General features: G+C 31.6%; 1 protein-coding gene across 1 annotated transcript; it reads left to right on the top strand.

The window, feature by feature from the left end:
* The first annotated feature begins 8,339 nt into the window (after positions 1-8,339).
* On the top strand, positions 8,340-17,971 carry LOC139490503 (uncharacterized). The gene is made up of 6 exons (XM_071277281.1): positions 8,340-8,487; positions 9,225-9,299; positions 10,575-10,675; positions 13,219-13,369; positions 14,210-14,262; positions 16,779-17,971. The coding sequence occupies exons 1-6, from the start codon at positions 8,441-8,443 to the stop codon at positions 17,474-17,476; spliced, it is 1,125 nt and encodes a 374-aa protein (XP_071133382.1). The 5' UTR covers positions 8,340-8,440; the 3' UTR covers positions 17,477-17,971.
* Positions 17,972-22,655: the final 4,684 nt, after the last annotated feature.

The following is a 22,655-nucleotide window of genomic DNA, read 5'->3' as shown; positions in this document are numbered from 1 at the left end:
ACATCTTCTTTTTTTACAAACAAACAAACAAACAACAACAGCAACAAAAATAACAAAACGTAAAATATTCATAAACATCAACATTAAAGATAATCACAATTCTAAAAGGACAGTTTTTTTTTGTTGATGATTTTGCTTTTTTAGTATATTTACCCCACAATGTTAACAACTGTCAACATTAGCTTTTATGGTGTTTCACATTTGTATATATGCATTTTACTTAAAATTGAGAATGGAAATGGGGAATGTGTCACAAGACAACAACCCTACCATAGAGCAGACAACAGCAGAAGGCCACCAACAGGTCTTCAATGCATCGAGAAATTCCCGCAACCGGAGGCATCCTTCAGCTGGCCCCTAAACAAATATATATATACTAGTTCAATGATAATGAACGCCATACTAAACTCCAAATTGTACACAAGAAACTAAAATTAAAAATAGTACAAGACTAACAAAGGCCAGAGGCTCCTGACTTGGGACAGGCGCAAAAATGCGGCGGGGTTAAACATGTTTATGAGATTTCAACCCTCCCCTATACCTCTAGCAAATGCAGAAAAGTAAACGCATAACAATACGCACATTATAATTCAGTCCAAGAGAAGTCCGAGTCTGATGTCAGAAGATGTAACCAAAGAAAATAAACAAAATTACAATAATACATAAATAACATGAGACTACTAGCAGTTAACTGACATGCCAGCTCCAGACTTCAATTAAACTGATTGAAAGATTATGTCTTCATCATATGAATATCAGGCACAATCCTTTCCGTGAGGGGTTTAATATCATACCATCATAACATATATGAGAAGAACATAACCCGTGTCATGCAAACAACTGGTTTCTAAATAAATGTGTTTAGTTCCTATGCAAAGACCCTATAAGTGAATAAATATTAACGCCACAATATGCACTCTCCAATTACCTGACAAAAGTATCGTAACTATATCCCTTCTTAATAAGTCTATTTAAAGGTTTTGTTAGCTTCTGAAGTGAATTCTGACATTTTTGTGCTTTTTAACGAATATTTCCATAAACTATTTGATGTGAAATACCTGAACGTATAAGAAGTCTGCATGTTGAGCTATATTTACGAATGGTGTCCTTATACCGATGATAAAATTAATTAATGTTTTGACTAGTTTGTGATATCGAAAACCCTGGTGTAATAATTTGTCAGTAATACATAAATTTTCTCGTTAAAATCTAAAACATTGTTACATACACAACTGAACCCACTTCTCTAGCGTCATTCTATTGTTCGAACTGTAGATTTCTTTTTATGATCTACTGTCTTAACTTACGATAAACTATATCTTATTATATCTAAGGGTTCGAACGTGCGCATATTTTCATCCCGAATAATTAGTCTTTTTAACTATGCATGATAACACGACTACTGACATACCAAGATGACAACCGAAGACAACGGGTGGTCATATTACTCGATATAAACATATATATATATAAATATTGAACACGAACATGCAATAAGATATTTCCATGTATGTTCTCTTTCTTGTTATCGATTTAAAAAAAATGTATTACTCATATTCTTTACCTGTATAAGATTGATTTTTTGTGGATCGAATCAGTCAACAAAATTGCTTACCCTTGTATAACTCTCCATTTTGACACAATTAATAAATGAACAAACCTAGTAAATGTGTAACCCACCACCAGCAAAGGGGTTGCACTGACAGTTACATGAATAATCTTAATTGTTGACTTGTATTTAATGTATTCACTATTGTATTTCAACGATGCCATATTTTAATCTTATTCTTTTTAGCTTACTTTTATTTTGTTTGCTATAATAAATAATAAAATGCTATAATGACTCCTTATAGTGAAATGTTTCTTAAAAACTCCACTATTATTAATCTTACTTGAAACAAAACCAATCGTATTTTAATTCTATGTCTAAATTGTAAGTAAAGACCCTATTATATCCATTATTCCTGATATTTGAACGTTCTTCAGTATGTTTATGAAGCGATTTCAAAATATAGAACGCAAACGATACAAGAAGGAAAATTACTCATAAAAATATTTATTTCTGAGGACTGCTTTGAACAATGGTCGTTTCTCCGCACCGTTGTAAAGAACTGAACCTTTCAAAGCAAATGATAACAGGTGGTTTTGGTGTGACAATATAAGTATTATGCTATCATTAATGTTCCGTTGTTTGATTATAAATTGTCCAAATAAACGTTTACGTCACGTCAACATTAAGCGGACTGTATCTCAACTGAAGTTGGATATAAAAGTAACGATCTTAAAACTATTATTTGGAGCACTAACATTCAAAACCAAAATTATCACCGTAGGAAAACTGAAATATATAAAACCTAAGAGATTAAAACAATATTTTGCTCGCTACCATACTTACTATAACAAAATATCATTCTGGTACAAGGTTCCAATTGTGTACTTCTAATATTAACGTCGCTCAATAATTCGTTTACGAATCAATTATAAATTATTTGATACATAACTGTATATTTGTTCAATGTTACTACAATATGAATATAAAATATAGGGTAACTCCTAATCAAAACTAAATTAAAAGAAATTACCTGCAGGGGTAGTCGCATTTTTAACTCTTTGTTGTAGTCTAGACTGGATTTAAGTTCATAAACTGATGTCAAGTATGACTAAAATGGGTTGATGGGGTTATGAACAAAAATGTGAACATGAATACTAATAGCTATTTTAGGATTGCACTGAATAGACATAGATAGTTCTAATTATTTTACCTATTGACTTATCATTCATATATCTTTGCATTGGTGAACACATATGCTGTCTACTATTTCTGTCTATCGATTTCAATAGACAGAAACTTAAGAATTAATCCAAGACGTATATAAGACAACTATCACTATTAACCTACAAACACGATCATAATTGCAGTTATATTAAACATCCTCATCTTGGGTGGAACATTGTGACTTGCCATTGATATATGTCAGGATATAATAAATGAAGTGATAAAGAACGAAAAAAGTCAAAATGAATATAAAATTTGCTTGTATATTTGATAAACCACGAGATGCTATCCTGATAGGATAAAATAAGGATAAACAATTCATGCAAGGATCAGGATTTGTACTAAAGTTCGACAAACTATAAAATTGAGAATGGAAATGGGGAATGTGCCAAAGAGACAACAACCCGACCATAGAAAAAAACAACAGCAGTCAATACTTGGCTAAAACAGTTTACTTATTGAAAGTAGCCTATTCTTTCAAATCCTTTATTAACGTCTGGGGACTGTTTTTCGAAAGTATTATAAGATATTTCATAATATATATATATATAAAACGTCTGAATAGTAGTCAACAATTTTCCCCACGAGGGCGCTGGATCGTTACGAGTAACGATACATGTACACAATAAATAAATTATATAAACGCCTAAAAAAGTGTACACAACAACTCCAAATACAAAAAAGGTAACTATAAATGTAATTATTTATAAATATTTCGGATAACAGATGTCCTTCATCGGTATATATGATTGTGATGTTGAATGAATCAATTATCAGTCTACTTAGATTAAGCTGTTACAATCTTGAAATTTATACAATAAAAAAGTCAAACCGAACATCAGGTAAGACGCACAATTCTAAAAATTTGTTAAACACCACATAGGTTATATGACTAATTACATCAGAGAGTTCAAATATATGCTTTGTATATATATATATACAACTCGTCTAAACATCAACCCAACAATGTTAGATATGTAAATTTGCTTTCGCAAATTTTTGGTTCTTCCCTCGCCGGGATTCGAACCCATGCTACTGTGATATCGTGACACCAAATCGCCTGCACTGCAGCCGTCCCGCTAGACCACACGACCACCTGGGCTCTCAAAAAAAAGAGCTTTCGCTGGCCGTGTGTTACCTTTCCACGTCAGTTTTAATCTAGCGGCGTACTGCAGTACATGATATATAAGGCATGAAGATGTTATAGTTACAGATCAGCTAAATTATCTATAGTAAAGGATCCTACAAATTAATGTAATATACAGTCACAGAAATAATTATATTCATAAGTACGTCTGAGTCAGTGACAACTCTACAACAGAAGTATCCATCGGATCGCCATCAATGATGGTGATACATGGCTGTGTACATAATGTATATACAACTCGTCTAAACATCAACCCAACAATGTTAGATCAGTAAATTTGCTTTCGCAAATTTTTGGTTCTTCCCTCGCCGGGATTCGAACCCATGCTACTGTGATATAGTGACACCAAATCGCCTGCACTGCAGCCGTCCCGCTAGACCACACGACCACCTGGGCTCTCAAAAAAAGAGCTTTCGCTGGCCGTGTGTTACCTTTCCACGTCAGTTTTAATCTAGCGGCGTACTGCAGTACATGATATATAAGGCATGAAGATGTTATTGTTACAGATCAGCTAAATTATCTATAGTAAAGGATCCTACAAATTAATGTAATATACAGTCACAGAAAATAATTATATTCATAAGTACGTCTGAGTCAGTGACAACTCTACAACAGAAGTATCCATCGGATCGCCATCAATGATGGTGATACATGGCTGTGTACATAATGTATATACAACTCGTCTAAACATCAACCCAACAATGTTAGATCTGTAAATTTGCTTTCGCAAATTTTTGGTTCTTCCCTCGCCGGGATTCGAACCCATGCTACTGTGATATCGTGACACTAAATCGCCTGCACTGCAGCCGTCCCGCTAGACCACACGACCACCTGGGCTCTCAAAAAAAGAGCTTTCGCTGGCCTTGTGTTACCTTTCCACGTCAGTTTTATATCTTAGGACATAATTTATGATCATCTTATGACTATCATATGATAAATCATAACAATGATAGGATGTAAATCAAAGCTGTCGTAAGATAGGCATAGCTATTATATTCTTAAGACGGTCATAAGTGAACACTATTTTCTATCATTTTAAATAATGATTAAAAAATGATACAAGTACATCAAAATGAAAAGTATGAACATATTAATTCTGACCATTATTAATATTTACGAATATTTGATTTTTTCCTTTGTCACGAACATGACATTTCATACAAAACAGACTTGGAATATGAGTTGATAATTTGTTTAAAGGGGCACTAGCTACGAGATGTATAAAATCTGAAGTGTAATTTGTTTTTGTTCAATCAATAATAGAAGTGAAATAGTGAAATAATACTCCGCTTTTAGCAGCCAAAATGGTTCAATTTTGTCAAATTAAGCTAAATAATATGGATAATGAATTATTCACTTGCAAGTGAATAAGTCGACTTCATTAAATCCGTATTCATGTGAACTTCAATTCAACCCCTTAACTAGAGATGGACAACGCATGCTTCGTACGTGTACTGTTTTTTTTTAAGAAAGGAATGTCAATATTGAAAGTGAAAAATACGTAAACCATTTGATGACTGATTCGATCCATTAAAAATCTTTATTAGATGTATTATTTCATGTAAAAACGACAAGAAACATAAATTTTTAATCTATAAAATAAAATTAAACTGACCTGTAAAAATCCAGCTGTACGTGTTGGCTTAATCTATTTCTATCTAATCATTAGTATATTTATGTTTACATCGCTTATATGGTCATCTGAGGTCAACTCGATAGTTAATTAGATGGAGTCTAGGCTAAAATACACACGAAACGAAACTACATATAATTGACCCTATGCTCTGTAAACTGTTTATTTCACACTTTTGATAGTTTGGATAAATGTTTTACATTGTGATAAATAAAATATGAGATTTTGAGTCAAATCGGTGACCATGAATGTGACAGCTAGTGTCCCTTTATATTTAGTTAATAATATATAATAAATCATAAACTTCGCGTTCATGTATTATCATACATGCAATGTTATTTAATTGTGCATACTTTAAAGATTCGGTACATCGAAATGCCCGTGCAAATATGTTAATATAGTACTATACTAGGAAAGAAATAATGTGTATATTTATTATAAAAAAACATGTTTTATTTTCTGTACCTAACCCGGATTGACAAAACAAATAGTTGTTTCGGAACCTAATGCATTTGAAATGAAATAAACCATTGTCCACTATATTAGTTTTGCTGGAGAATGATATTACATTTCAATTACCATTTAGTATTGGTAATTTTAATAGCACATTGCAAATCAAATTCTTTTCGTCTATTTTTATCTGCATATGTGTCAGCAGACCTGAACAAATTACTTCAATTATCATTGATAATGTTCTAATATCAGTCAACAAGAGAAAAACAAGATATAACACTTCCAACCACAAACGCTGAATCACCTACTTAACGCTTCAATACATGCACTATCTAATAGATATGATCAAGTATATTCAAAGTCATGTATCTTGCTCTTCTTTTAAGAATTTTAAGAATTGGTGATATAACTGTCAACAAGAAGAATTACAATGCTGTTGCATGTTAAGTCCAATTATAGTTTTGATATGTAACAGTTTTACTAATATTTTAATAATTGTAGATGATGGTTCCCGTAAAGAACAGCTATTTCAGTCCAAAAAATAAATCATGAGTTATGGTGGTTTTTGCTGAAAAAAAGTGTGGTTAAGCCGAGATAACTCTATCTTCTTTGACATTTCAAAATTAGCTATTATAAAGCTTTCCGTGAACAACTTGTTCACAAAATATAAAAATAGTAAACGAAAGCATCGATTCAATTTAATATTGTTTTAGCATTTGTTTTTGTAAGAAGTTTATTTTACAAGTGTTTCAAGAGTATATCAAACGTTAAATAAATTAGTAACACTGTGTTAATCAGGTCGATTAATGTTAAAAAATGATGTATGGTTATTTTTTTATTTTATGTAAATCTCTGTTTTATCATACTATTTGTAAAAACTTAATCAATTGATGTTAAAGAAAATGTAGTCACACTGAAAAAAAAGACAACTACTCTTCTTAATTTTGTATGCATTTAACATGAACCAATACATTATGGTAAACGAAAAGAAGTGTAAAATAAGTAATACACTGTCCACATCCAGAAACAAATACTTAGTATATATATTTATACTGCAAGGTATATAGCTCTATACGAAATATTCGTCTTAAGATCTCATTTTTCATTTATTTTGTTCGTATATATTAAAATTTAAACTTATATGTTTTACCTGTTTGTGCATGTTAATTTTTCATAAGACATTTGCATTATTTTGCCAAATCCAAGTATCAGAATAATTTTCATATTACAGATGGAGGATCTTTCGTACTCAAATGAAACCGTGGACAAATCGATGTTTACTAATTAGAAAAAAAAACATATTATGAATTTGAGTCAACTTCATTTATAAATCTGACTCAGCTAAAAATTATCTTTTTGATCCTTTTATTGTGTGGGCACGCGTTTAACCTTCCATAGAGACACCTTTGAGACACACGAGTATAATTAGCAAATATGAAAGCAAATATGATATAAATTTTACAGCAAACATTTTTTTTCTTCAATAAGTTGCATTTCAAGTATTTTCTACATTTGAAACTTGTTTTATATATTGCAGACAATAAATCGTATTTTTTTATTCGAACTATCGTAAACATAATTATGACAATTGATAAGAATACAAAAATCGTAGCTAAAATTAGTAACACTGTGTTAATCAGGTCGATTAATGTTAATATCTCCTGAAATGATTTCATATAAAATATCTGAAGATGCATGTTAAGCCGGATTTGTTACTAAATCGGCTTACATATGAAGATATTTCCTGTATAAAATCTGTGTTTGTGACATTTATCACTAGCTATGGTATGTTTTGTATTGCAATTATTATTATTTCTTTTTTTTAAATTTAAGTTCGGAATCTATTATTTCATTTAGCATATTGAAACACCATATCAAATTTGAAAATTCAAAACATTTGAGCACTAATATATTTATATTTTTTAAACATTAGATAAATAATTAAAGGTATAATTCCTTATTATAAGATAATATGTCATTTATGAACAAACAATTAAGATACATTTATCTATTGATACTGTTAATTGTTCCAGTTTCGATATCATTTATAAGGTTAAAATGGATTCAAAGCAAAAGAGACCTCAATGAAATAAAAAATTCGAATTCCAATTTACATCATTCAATTTTCATTTTGATAGGTACATTAAAATATCTATCCCAAATTCCTGTTGTTGTTCGTTTCGTCCAGGGATCATTCCATTTGATAAGTATATATTTAATATAAATGTCATTCAATGAAAATCGAGTGTTTGAAATCTATACATGAAGTGTTGAAAGTCAAGCAAAGTGCTTATTTACTAACTTATTTTTTCCATTGTTGTACAGGATTATGAGCTGCTTTTTTCTTTTTTTTTTTAAATTACAGGAAAGATCGATATTCAATGTTGTAATCTTGATAGCTATACTAGTTGCTGGTGCAAAATGTTCCTATATGGCTGAATTGCAGTCAGGTGATGGAGTCTGTGAGAGAACAATTACGTAAGTTGGCGGGAAAACTAAGCAGACAATTGCTTTAATGATAGATTGGTTGCTCGTTGCTAGTTGCATAGTGAAAACATACTTGCATATTTAGAATGATGTACACTATATAAATTATAATCAAAAGGAATATCTCTGAATACGATTTTAACATTACGGTTTCATGACAGTAGCTTTGTTTATTAAAAAAAGGTTAACACACAGTGTCGCATAGAGAGATTTGTGGAATTACGAATTACGAACTACGGTCCAAAGTTCATTGATTAGATGTTATAGAACTGTGTCTCTTCTCCTCCAAACAAGTAAACTAGTCTTAAAGAATTCTACAATCCAAAACAGAAGGCATGTGTCTATGTCTTACAGTTACGTTTAAAATATCACCGAATACACTATGTTTAAATGGACCAAATAATACCTAAGACATTTTCATTTTTTTAGACACCACTCATATGTTTACTAAATACAATTGTTAACGTTAGTCCGGCCTTGATTTAGGTGCACCAATTGGTTTTTGTTTTTGTTTTTGTTTTTATAATTTCTGTTATATACAAATAAAAAGTAAAAGCACCAAAATACTAAACTCCGAGCAAAATTCGAAACGGAAAGTCTCTAATCAAATGGCAGAATCACAAGCTCAAACACATCAAACGAATGGATAACAACTGTCATATTCCTTATTTTGTTACAGGCATTTTCTTATGTAGAAAACGTTTAAAAGCATGTTAATTGTTTTGCAGAAGAACAGTAATGTATACTGCATACACTACCAGGCTGAAATGGGTTTGCAATATATTTGGTAGAAACTGTTACTTGTAAGTATAAACAGTGTGTTGGTTCTGGGGAAAATTATACACAAAAATCTTTCGATTCGTAACAACATTTTCAAATGAAGTAAAAGACTTTTTCGAGTAATATCCATTGAAATACTTGAATTCCTAACAACATACTGCTTGTTCGACAAAAAACGGTTCCTACCACAACGACTGTATATAAAGGATAAAATTTGGTTGAATTTCCAAACTTGGCCTTTCTTATACCGAATTTCTTGGATTACAACTAAAAAAGTATGTGCCATGTCAGGAACCTCTATCCTCTGTTAGTCTTGTGTGTTTCATTTTATTTTGGTTCATTTATGTTTCGTATTTTAGTGTGACGATCACTACTTTGACCTTCTATACACTATTTCTTATAGGCCTGCATCGGATTCTGAACTTTCTTGCTGCTTTTAAGACCTATTGATGGCCTTGTGCTGTTTTCTACTCTTTGATCGGGTTGTCTCTCTGACACATTCACTGTTTTCTTTCTCAATGTTATTGATGACTTAGAAGCATTACCTTTTTATATAATATTCATCTCCAAGTGGAGTATCATCAGCTTAGTACACAGTAATTGATATGCTTTAAAACAACCTTTTCTAAAACTATTCGTTGATAAATTTTAAACAAATAAGGTTTCCACTCACTCAAGCAAAGTTGATCATAGTTGGATTTAGCTATTTTTAGATCCTTCATAGCTCTTCAACTGTTTCGGTTTTTAGAAATCTCTTTCTTTTGGTAATTTCAAGAACCTAATTAAATCTTTCTGTTTTAGACGTATTCTATCTTATAAGTTTCGAAAGGATTTTTTTTTTTCGATATCATCTAATTTTGAGAGAAATATTCATGAATAGAGTCATATGAATTTAGCCTTTTAATGACTGTGCGAATGATTTCAAGGTTTTAGTAAGAATATCTTAACCTTGATAGGAAAGTTAAAAAGAATGTTTTAATTTGTATTAGTTTGTTTTCTATTGGCCATGTAGATGTCTTTTTGTCAACTTACAGTTTTCATATTGCCACTTAAGTAAATTGAAAAAAATACAATCGTTAAAGTTCAATTATACGCGTAGGTTGATAGGAATTGAATGAGAATTAATCTTCCACCAGATTTGCAAAAACTGTCTTGATTTACGTCAATACATTTTTAATTGATAAAATATTATATACATGTACTGATATTTTAAACTCATTGCTATTTGGTTTTACAAAATATTATAAAATGACACAACATGTTTCATTTAAATAGTATACAAAGAATTGTTTTTTTAGCATGTACTTCATAGTTTCTGTAAAACAATCCAGAACGGAGACTGTTGTAACTCCAGTATGTTGTGAAGGATACATCGAAGAGGACGAAAAATGCATAAGTAGTAATTGTCTTTTTATTGGATATTATTTTATTCTGCTACAAACAATCTCCAAATCATGAAAAAATTATTCGAATTAAAAAGACAAAACGCTGTACACAAAATGCTACATAAGGCAATAATTCCACGTAATACATTTTATGCCTTAAAATAGTGCTCTTGTTAATAGCCTACCTCTTTTTGTAGGATTTAATTTAAAGTCAAACGTAAACATTTCAATTTTATTTAAAAATGTTATTAAATTTGATTAATATTTAATTTACCCTGAGGAGCTCTGAATAAGCTTTAGAAAGCAACAACATTCTAACACAAAACCAATTAGTCGAGTATCATTTTGGTATTCGAGTACTCGTTGACACCCCTTCTATTAAGTAATACCAGTTATGCTCAAGCCACAAAACAAATCGAAATCGTCTGTCATTTAACATATTCTACTGAATATATTAGATTTTTATGTAACAGTATTTCTTCAATGTTCAAATATCATACATCCATTTCGAAGATACAAATCAAGGTAAAAATACACGAGGGAATCACATGAATTACATAAGTAGTAAGACCGGATGTGTCTACAGAGTGAGCGTATCCTGCTAAGTGTTACAATCGGGAATAGGAAAAAATCAGAAAAATTACAGATTTTACAACTATCCTCGTAACAAAAGATCTAAGACTGCGGAAACATGTTTCTAGAGAGTTAAGACACGGACACAACGTATCGGTCAACCACATTTCGATGGCGAAAACAGACGTGTTTCCGTATAAATCTGTTGGAACATAATATATAATAACATGTATTTAAATAAAAGTAAAGAGTTGTGGTATCTGACAATGAAACAACTGACAATGAAACAACTATCAACTAGAGACTCTGATGTAAGCAACAATATGTCATCGCACTAATTACAACAACAAGTAAAGCAGAAACTGTGTAGTCGGCTATGAAAGACGCCGACATGAAAAAAATATAAAACAATTCAAAGGAGAATTATACTTCAAAATACTTTTGTGACATATTTAATTCGTGTAATGTCTTTTTTTTTATGGATATACATACAACCAAATTAACTCATACACATGCTGCAACGAATAGACAATCTTAATTTTAGGAAAACTATTTTACCGATCATTCATGCATATTCTTTGACATCCGCGATTATCTCATTTTCTCTATAAATGTTTCGTTTTTCCCGATGGCCCTGCTCTATATAAATTGGGTTTGTTCATAGCAGTAATATTAACTGTTTTATATATTGAACGGGTACTGGAATATTGTTTTGAAACCGTATATGCATGCCTCAAATATACTAAATTCATACTCAAACATAGACAATAAAAGAGGGATGAAAGTTACCGGAGGGACAGTCAAACTCATAAATCGACAATAAACTGACAACGCCATGGCTAAAAAAGGAAGACAAACAATAGTACACATAACACAACATAACAAACTAACAAATAAACCCCACCGAACCCCACCAAAAACTTGGGGTGATCTCAGGTGCTCCGGAAGGGTAAGCAGATCCTGATCCACATGTGGCAACCGGCATATAATGTATGAGGTTGTTTTTTTGCTATCTTTTATCTTCATTTCCCATTTTAGGCCAACTAATAGATGTCTTACATTTGTAATAACATTAGCGTCGGTATACACTTTATCATAGTTTGCCAATAGCTTTACTTGAAATACTTTTAAGCATACTTGCATTAACCTCACTTCAGTCTTATCATACAGTGCACATTAGAGTATCGATATTGGAACGACTCACAAAGGTACGATTTCCTTTTGGCGCTACAAGGGTGAATGGTTTGTTAATACTGTTATAAACAACAACTCCAAATCGTAATCTGCATCATACTCTGATATCAGAAAGTTAATGAAGTCAAATAACGTATCGTCCTTTTCTGAAAACATTCATTGGAAAATATTACATTGTTGATAAATATTCCGTGATCACACACAATACACGATGGTCTTGACTCTTATGTTATAGGAACTTAAGTTGTTTATCATCATAATAACGTGTAATTGTATTTATCTATGTAAATTATAACTTCTACTGTTAAGTCTTTTTTTAAATATTGATTTGACGTAGCTAGGTACATTATAGATCCCGTCATTGCGTTATTGTGCTATGATACATTTTTGTATTCGTGGTACCTTTCCTTTTTAATTAAGCGCTTTCTCTATATGGTATTTGTTTTCGTATTATTTTTCTTTTCACCAAGTTTTTGTCTGTTTTTCTCTTGTGTATGGTATTGCATGATCTTGTACGTACTATGCCTTTTAAAAATTATGAGCCGATGTTGAGTTGAAGACCGAGCGACTACATAACAGCTTTATATCAGAAGCTAAATAAAGATCCCGGAATGTGGTCTACGGTGAGACTTATTTGAAAATCAGATATTGTCGAAAATGGAAGTTAAAAACACTTATCATTGAGGTATGATAAGGTAGACATTTACTTATTAATATCTTGGTTGGTGCAGAGCCAATTAGTGAACACAAATCTTCTGTCTTGCAATATATAAATTATTTAACATTACAGCTTTAACAACAGAAACTCCAACCGGAAGCTTGGCGGGGAATTTAACAAGTACCTCCCCGGTAGTAGTCAGTATATCAGTAGTACTAATCCTGATTCTTATAGCGTTAGCTGTAGCAGTTATATTTATTTTACATCGCAGAAAGCTTAAAATGTGAGTCATTTTCAAACTCTATATATATTCCATATACTAGTATACATAGCAGATTGTAGACGAAATTATGGACAAGAATGTAATCATGTAACCTAAAAAATTGTACGTCAATGACACAATACCTCAACAAGACAAAACTAAAGCAGAAATACCTTATATTGAGCAAACGGGCTTCAATAATCAAGTGTCTATCATTTATCATGTATTGCACAAACTTGGAAAAATGGATATCACAAAGTACTCTTTACAGTATAAATAATTTAACGGTTACTTATAAAAGATATATCTAACTATGCAAACTAATTTTGATAAAATGTTATCTTAATTTGTTATATTTAATCTGGATCTTTTTATTTAATTTATATGCCACCATATATCAAAGTGTGATTACACTTTTATTTTATTATCAGGAAACCTTTTTAAAGATATTTTAAGAAATAACAAATCTCACAATCAATATGACTATATGTGAGCTTGTTTCCATGTAAGTTTAAATCTGTCAACCCCTTTGATGCATTTGTTTCAGTCTTTTCAGTCCAGTATGGCCTTTTTCTGGTATAATTATGGTCACAGGTGGACCGAATTTACTGTAACAACAAACACGTATGGCAGTATATGCTCAGCACATACAACTTAACATAGACTTTAGACTAAGTCACCTCAAAACTAATAAGAATTTTCTTTTGTCACATATTACCGTTCATCAAAGTAAAGTAACCATCTGAAAAAAACCCGGAAACCAAAATTACTGAAGGACAAAGAGAAGTGATATCAATATTTTTTTAAATGGAAAAATGTAAAATTGTGTATTTTTATGAATGTCATATTTTTTTTTTGCAGACCATTTCTTAACAAAAGCCGAACAGATTCAGTATCAAAGAACCCAGTCTGTGGTAAGTTTGCCAGAATATCGACTGATCGAATTGCGAGAATCTATGGTAAGTTTGCTTAGTTACATGTTTCTACAAATCAAGTCTATAACAAGTAGGCTGAGATCGACTGATGTAGTAAGTCTATAATAAACAGGTCGGTATATCGACTGATTCAATATATAACAAGTAAGCCGGAATAATGACTTAGGCATTTTAGAGTGGATAGGCTGGACTTTCGACTAATCCAATGTATGATCAGAATACCGGAGTATCTATTGATCAAGTCTGTGACCAGAAGGTCGAATTATCGACTAATTCAGGGTATCGTAAGACGACAAGAGTATCGATTGATCAAGTCTTTGGTCGTTAGGTCGAATCATCGAACAGAAGGAAGACCTAAGTATCGAATGCTCCGATCTTTAGTAAGATAGTAGATCTGTAGCAGCTGTTTCAGTCTATGGTATGTATCAGGGCCTACTTTCTATAGATCGAATCAGTCGACACGCCGGCCTGAATCTGTAGCAGAGCTATCGATCGATCCAGTTAATGGTTAATAGGCTTGAGTATCGACTAATCTTGTCTATGACAATTTAAGTATGCAGGAACAAACATCCACTGATTCAGTCAAGGTGACGAAAGCAGGAGACTCGGCCGATCCAGTCTAAAGTAAAAAAAGTCCGGGGTAAATAGGACCGAGGATCGACTGATCCTGTTTAGGGTAAACAGGTCGGGGTATCGACTGATACAGTCTATGGTGTGATGGCCAGATTATCGACTAATACAGTGTATGTGTAATATGTCGGAGACTTGACTGATCTTATCTATAGTAAGTAGACGAAGGGTAACGAATGGTCAGGTTTATGTTTAGTAGGCTGGGTTATTAACTGAACAAGTCTATGTTTTAAAGTCATGGTATACCGACTGGTCCAGACTAGAATAGTTGAATAGAATGAAGTATCAATTGATCCAGTCTATATCAAGAAGCCAGAGTGTATACTTATCTGTCCTATAGTTAGACGAAGTATTGACTGGTACTGTCTATTTCAAATTGGCTGGGGTATTTACTGATCTAGTCTTTGTTAATCCACTAATATAGTCCATGGCAAGTAGAATGGATTATCGACTGATTCAGTCTATATTAAGTAAACAGGGTAATCGACATATCTTGTATGTGATGAGTAGGCTAGAGTATTGTAAAAGAAACCGTCTATTTATAGACAGAAATGTGTTTACTGGACATCAATTTGTAATAATATTTCTAGACTTAACACTTTTCTTTTGGACTCTAAGTATGATTAAATTAACGAGCTATGTTTTATTTACCTGACTTTTACGTTCACGTTTAACTTCTTATTATATGAGCTTTTGTATTATTATTGCATATGGATCCATGACTGGCAATACATACATAGTAGAACACAATTACGCGTACTTGTTGAGGAACCAGTTTTGATCGAGTTGGAATTTAACATTACCTTATTTATCTTGTTTGGTATCTTTTTAATTGATTTGTGAGATTTGAACATTTAGTAAACTTCTGTTGCCTAAATATAATGCAAATATGTCAAAGTTTGTTAATTATTGTATATATAATTCAAGATATTGCTATTAATGTTAAGATAGTATCAGATTATTACATGGCAGTTTTCATATCGCATGTATTATCAGCCCTAGGTTCAATATCAGCCCAAGAGCCGCATGGCTCGAGGGCTGATATTGACCGAGGGCTGATAATACATGCGATATGAAAAATGACATGTTATGATCTTTTTATCATATGCTTCAACAATGGAGACAAATAACAGATTCATATATTGATCCTTTTACGTGGTTCCCAAATAGAAGTTCAAAGAGTGAAAAGTTCACGGACGTCGGACCGCAAATTTAGTACATTCGATATGAAATCTTTCTACCAACAGAGAATTTTATTTTTAATATGGACGAATCGACAAAAAAAAAAAAATCAACAATATACATTTTGAAGACTGTTAGGAAAAGTCAACCTTTTCAAAATAATTTTTAAATAATAAATAATAATGTTTGAAACTTATAAAAAATGCATTTATTTAATAATTTGTTTGTTTTTAGTTGTTATTTTTTATTATTATTTTACACAATATACTTTTCAGTATCCAAATAAATGATTTGTACACTATTTTGTAATGTTTTTTTACTGAAAACGTAGCATTGATGTGTATTTTCCGGAATTTGCCGAGTATCACCGGAATGCCATGCGATAACGTTACGGAAAGGCATGTGATAACAATCGAAGCATGCGATAAACTTTTCATATCAGCCCGCTAAGCACCAATTCGAAAAATATGGAATTTACGTAAATTTAATGCTATTATCATACAGTAAAAATCAGATGTTATTTAGTCTAAGTATATGATAATTATATTTATCAAATCCTGGTTTTATTGGTGTAACTTCCACAGAGATGATAAAATAAAGTTTTAAAATGAATTCTAACCGTTGTGTAAACATTAAGCTTGGTGAAACTATGCACTTACTTCATTTTTCTTTCATGTTCACAGTTGAACCGAACAGTGATATTCCCGAATACCTAGACTTGGAACAGTCTAAAGAATCACCCAGCAAACCAAGTATAGCAAATGTCCTTTATAATAAAATGCAGACACTTAGGAGGACAAAGGAAACTAAAAACCAAAATGATTCTGAGTTACAGATTTATGACACGTGCGAAGATACCTCAGACTCTTTAGAATACAACAATCAGAGCAACACAGGAACGTTAAAGGGAAGTTTGAAAGGTATGATCACGGAGAAAGTTAACACCGTCGGTTCATCATTAAAAAAAATAAGAGAAAATTTGAAATCAAAGGAAAATGTATCCGATGATAAAAAAGAAAAGTTAACTTCTATGAAATCAATGGGCAGAAATCAACTTGGGACTTTGCCTGAGATTCCTTCAAGTAAAGCAGACAACAGCATCAATGACGTTACATTAAGCGTTATAAAACGTCGGTTTATTCAGCCAATCGGAGAATTTCCGTTAACCGCAAATACTGCGTACGGCGAAATTCAAGATCAACCAATTGAAACGCTGGAATATTTGAACAAACCTAAATTAACACCCAAAGAAAATGATTACCACGAATTTGAAAAAAAGGAAAATAGATTAGAAAAAAACACAGATTCTCAAAAGGATATAGATTCTAAGGAGGACATTCCTCCAGTGTATGATGACATACACATATATGCTGATATTTAACATAAATAAACAATAAATGTTTTTTAACACTACGCAAATTCCAGTCGTGTGCACGTGATGCTTCAAATTCCAATACGCTGAATCATTTAATTACTGTTATAACATGTGATTAATAAACGAGACTGCATAGGAAATAAAAAAATAAACAAACAAAAAAACAACAAAACATTATATATTACTGTATTATCTAATTTATAGAACATTTGTTACATGATGCTATATTTATTGTCAATCAAAAGGCAACAATCGATAAACTAAGGAATCAAACCTACAAGTTAATAAGCAATCACAGAATGAACAATTTGTCGACCCTAGTATAGAGGACATATTCTAGTATATATGCATACATTAGTTAAATTAATTTAATACGTCAAATATGTGGTTATACAGTTATCAAATTCAAATTCAGTACTTTTTTTATATTGTCTTGATAACGAAATCATCGAACAATGTGGTATTTATTTGTACACATTCTATATTTACTTTGTATAAGAACTATATAACGACATTATAGACATCAGAAACACCTCGATGACTTTCCTCTAAACCACTATTTGTTATTTGAGAATGTAATAAACAATACGCAACAGCTATAGCTGTAGGAATAAAATATTAAATCAATTTTTATACGACCGCAAAAATTTTAATTTTTTGGTCGTATATTGCTATCACGTTGGCGTCGTCGTCGTCGTCGTCCGAATACTTTTAGTTTTCGCACTCTAACTTTAGTAAAAGTGAATAGAAATCAATGAAATCTTAACACAAGGTTTATGACCACAAAAGGACGGTTGGGATTGATTTTGGGAGTTTTGGTTCCAACAGTTTAGGAATTAGGGGCCAAAAAGGGTCCAAATAAGCATTTTCTTGGTTTTCGCACTATAACTTTAGTTTAAGTGAATAGAAATCTATGAAATTTTGACACAAGGTTTATGACCACAAAAGGACGGTTGGGATTGATTTTGGGAGTTTTGGTTCCAACAGTTTAGGAATAAAGGGCCAAAAAAGGGCCCAAATAAGCATTATTCTTGGTTTTCGCACAACTTTAGTATAAGTAAATAGAAATCTATGAAATATAAACACAAGGTTTATGACCATAAAAGGAAGATTGGGTTTGATTTTGGGAATTTCGGTCCCAACAGTTTAGGAATAAGTGGCCCAAAGGGTCCAAAATTGAACTTTGTGTGATTTCATCAAAAATTGAATAATTGGGGCTCTTTGATATGCCTAATCTAACTATGTATGTAGATTCTTAATTTTTGGTCCTGTTTTCAAATTGGTTTACATTAAGGTCCAAAGGGTCCAAAATTAAACTTAGTTTGATTTTAACAAAAATTGAATCCTTGGGGTTCTTTGATATGCTGAATTTAAAAATGTACTTAGATTTTTAATTATTGGCCTAGTTTTCAAGTTGGTCCAAATGGGGGTCCAAAATTAAACTTTGTTTGATTTCATCAAAAATTGAATAAATGGGTTCTTTGATATGCCAAATCTAACTGTGTATGTAGATTCTTAATTTTTGGTCCAGTTTTCAAATTGGTCTACATTAAGGTCCAAAGGGTCCAAAATTAAACTAAGTTTGATTTTAACAAAAATTAAATTCTTGGGCATATTTGATATACTTTATCTAAACATGTACTTTGATTTTTGATTATGGGCCCAGTTTTCAAGTTGGTCCAAATCAGGATTCCATATCAAGTATTGTGCAATAGCAAGAAATTTTCAATTGCACAGTATTGCACAATAGCAAGAAATATCTAATTGCACAATATTGTGCAATAGCAATTAATTTTCAATTGGAGTTATCTTTCTTTGTATAGAATAGTAGTTGATAATATATGTTGGAAATTTGCCAGACATGACTATGATGTCATTTTCTATTTTTATTTGCCAATAACTTTATGTAAATAACTTCATTGGAAATTTGCCAATATAAAATGTTGCTGATGAAGCTTTTTTTCCTTAACTTATCTAAAAAAAATTTATGCCCCACCTACGATAGTAGAGGGGCATTATGTTTTCTGGTCTGTGGCTCCGTTCGTTCGTTCGTCCGTCTGTCTGTGCGTGCGTCCGTCCGTCCGTTCGTCCAGGTTAAAGTTTTTGGTCAAGGTAGTTTTTGATGAAGCTGAAGTCCAATCAACTTGAAACTTAGTACACCTGTTGCTTATGATATGATCTTTCTAATTTTAAAGCCAAATTAGACTTTTGACCCATTTTCACGGTCCACTGAACATAGAAAATGAAAGTTGGAGTTTCAGGTTAAAGTTTTTGGTCAAGGTAGTTTTTGATGAAGCTGAAGTTCAATCAACTTGAAACTTAATACACTGGTTGCTTATGATATGATCTTTCTAATTTTAAAGCCAAATTAGATTTTTGACCCCAATTTCACGGTCCACTGAACATAGAAAATGAAAGTGGGAATTTCAGGTTAAAGTTTTTGGTCAAGGTAGTTTTTGATGAAGCTGAAGTCCAATCAACTTGACACTTAGTACATATGTTCCCTATAGTATAATCTTTCTTATTTTAATGCCAAATTAGATTATCACCAAATTTCACGGTCCATGGAACATGGAAAAGGATAGTGCGAGTGGGGCATCCGTGTACTTTGGACACATTCTTGTTAGATAATGTATGTTGGAAATTTGCCAGACATGACTATGATGTCATTTTCTATTTTTATTTGCCAATAACTTTATGTAAATAACTTCATTGGAAATTTGCCAATATAAAATGTTGCTGATGAAGTTTTTTTTATTGTTTTATACAATAAACAATGTATATTCACTTTTACTACCAACCAATCTTTACCATTCAGTGATAACAAGCACTTTATTTTACATTTTAATATTTTATGATGTATTTAAAAGAGTAGTTATTGTTGCAAACTCCATTAGAAATTTGAATTGATATCAGTTTTGGAAAAAAGGGAAACGGGGATGTGAAAAAAAAAGGGGGGGGGTAAATTTTTCTCATTTCAGATTTCATAAACAAAAAGAAAATTTCTTCAAACATTTTTTTGAGAGGATTAATATTCAACAGCATAGTGAATTGCTCAAAGGCAAAAACAATTTCTTAAGTTCATTAGACCACATTCATTCTGTGTCGGAAACCTATGCTGTGTCAACTATTTAATTTTAGATTTAAATAAGTTTGAAGAAGAAATCTTTAATTGATTTGTAAAATCTTGACATTTGTTTTGTGTAAAAAAAAACATGTAATGTCAAAAATTTGATCACAATCCAAATTCAGAGCTGTATCACGCTTGAATGTTTTGTCCATACTTGCCCCAACTGTTCAGGGTTCGACATCTGCGGTCGTATAAAGCTGCGCCCTGCGGAGCACCTGGTTAATTTTTAATAGAAATTAAATCAAAAACTGTTGGTGCCCAACATGAACTATTACATTACGCATGAAAGTACGGATATACGGTAAGATTTTTCATGAGACAACCACTAGTATCTGTAGGAACAACGAAATAAAATCGTACAGGGAAATAATATATGGTTTAGTCAACTATGATAGTTCCTACTATGACAACATATGAAACACTTCAGAAGATTTTTGTACAATATTTAGGTATATTTATAGTTGTCCTTTATATCAAATATACTATACTAAAGCAACATTACAGTATATTGAGCTCGAACAGGATTGGCTGGGTGAAAATAGAAATTTCAATAAAGCAAATATTTCATTATGTCCCGATAGATAAAATTTTGTTATACTGAGATCTAATACAGAACCATTCTTGGACCAAATAATGGCATCATAGATATAAGAAGATGGGATATGAGTGCAATTAAAACAACTCTCCATCCAAGTCACAATTTGTTAAAGGAAACCATTATAGATCAAAGTACGGTCTTCAACACAGAGCCTTGGCTCACATCGGACAACAAGCTATAACGGGTCTCAAACATTACTAAAGTAAAACCATTCAAACGGGAAAATCAGCGTACAACTAGAAACACTTCTGAACCACATCAACAAACGACAGTTACTGATCAGATTCCTGACTTAGGATTGGTCCGAACAAACATAGCGGGTTAAAACGTTCAAACCTTCACCCTAATCTGAATCAATAGTGTAACATCCTAACATAGAAAGACACACTATAGAATATCTATTGAAATGGCTTAACTCAATCAAAAGACATATTAACACTGTCTAGTGAACATACACTGAACCAATAAATTTGATCTGTGATACAACATGTTCAATGTAAATACAAAATCAATAGAATAAGGGGTGAATAAATAAAGGCAACAGTAGTATACGGCTGTGAGATGTAAAACAATTAAAAACAAATTACCCCCAAAAAGCTGCCATATAAAATTAATAAACACAGGTAAATGAAAATAATTTGGTGGTAAGGTATACAGTTGAAATGGAGAATGGAAATATTTTTGACAAAATAAATAATGTGTTCTTCATAGTATGAAGAAGTGAAAATTTGTAGAATTACCAAACACTTATTAAAGCAGATTTATAGAAGAGAAATAATCCTAAATAAGTAAACATTAAATAACAAAAAAACTTTACAAATAGTATCAACAAGTCAAATTAACAAAAAGGTACGATTTGAGAGTACTCACAGTTACTGACAGCTAATTAAAAGCCAAACACAATCAATAAAAAAAAAACATGCATCAGAGACTGTTTATTTAATTATTAGTATATTTAGGCTACAACAGACATGTTCATATGGAACTTAGTGCTCTCGCCTTAATGATGAATGTAAAAAAAAATGCTTGTCCAAGTTAAATAATCTATCAAATAAAACATATATAAACAACCCCCACAAAGCATGGCAAATACTGAGCCTGTGTCTGCATTATAGGACAATATTGACACTTTTGGTCATATTGTTGAAGAATATTTAGCAACTTTAAAGACAAGATGAAGGTAAGATCGACATGAAATGTGCTTTTCCAATATTGATATATATGTATTGCAGTATTTCTATATTTCTAATATCTTTGAGAGTCTTATTTATCAAACATAAAGACGAATTGCAGGAAGATATTTTATTAGAAACACTCTTTGTTGGCAAATATCCTTGCTTGTATTGACAATTTTTTTGAAATAATTATGTCATAACATAACGCTGACTTATTTCAGTATCAAAAACTACAATTCTAAGGAGATTTTAATAAGTATATTGAGGATAACAAAGAAGTGC

Source organism: Mytilus edulis, chromosome 10, assembly GCF_963676685.1.
Source record: "Mytilus edulis chromosome 10, xbMytEdul2.2, whole genome shotgun sequence".
NCBI lineage: Eukaryota > Metazoa > Mollusca > Bivalvia > Mytilida > Mytilidae > Mytilus > Mytilus edulis.
The sequence above is the reverse complement of the archived record's forward strand: the minus strand, read 5'-3'. Positions and strand labels throughout refer to the sequence as shown.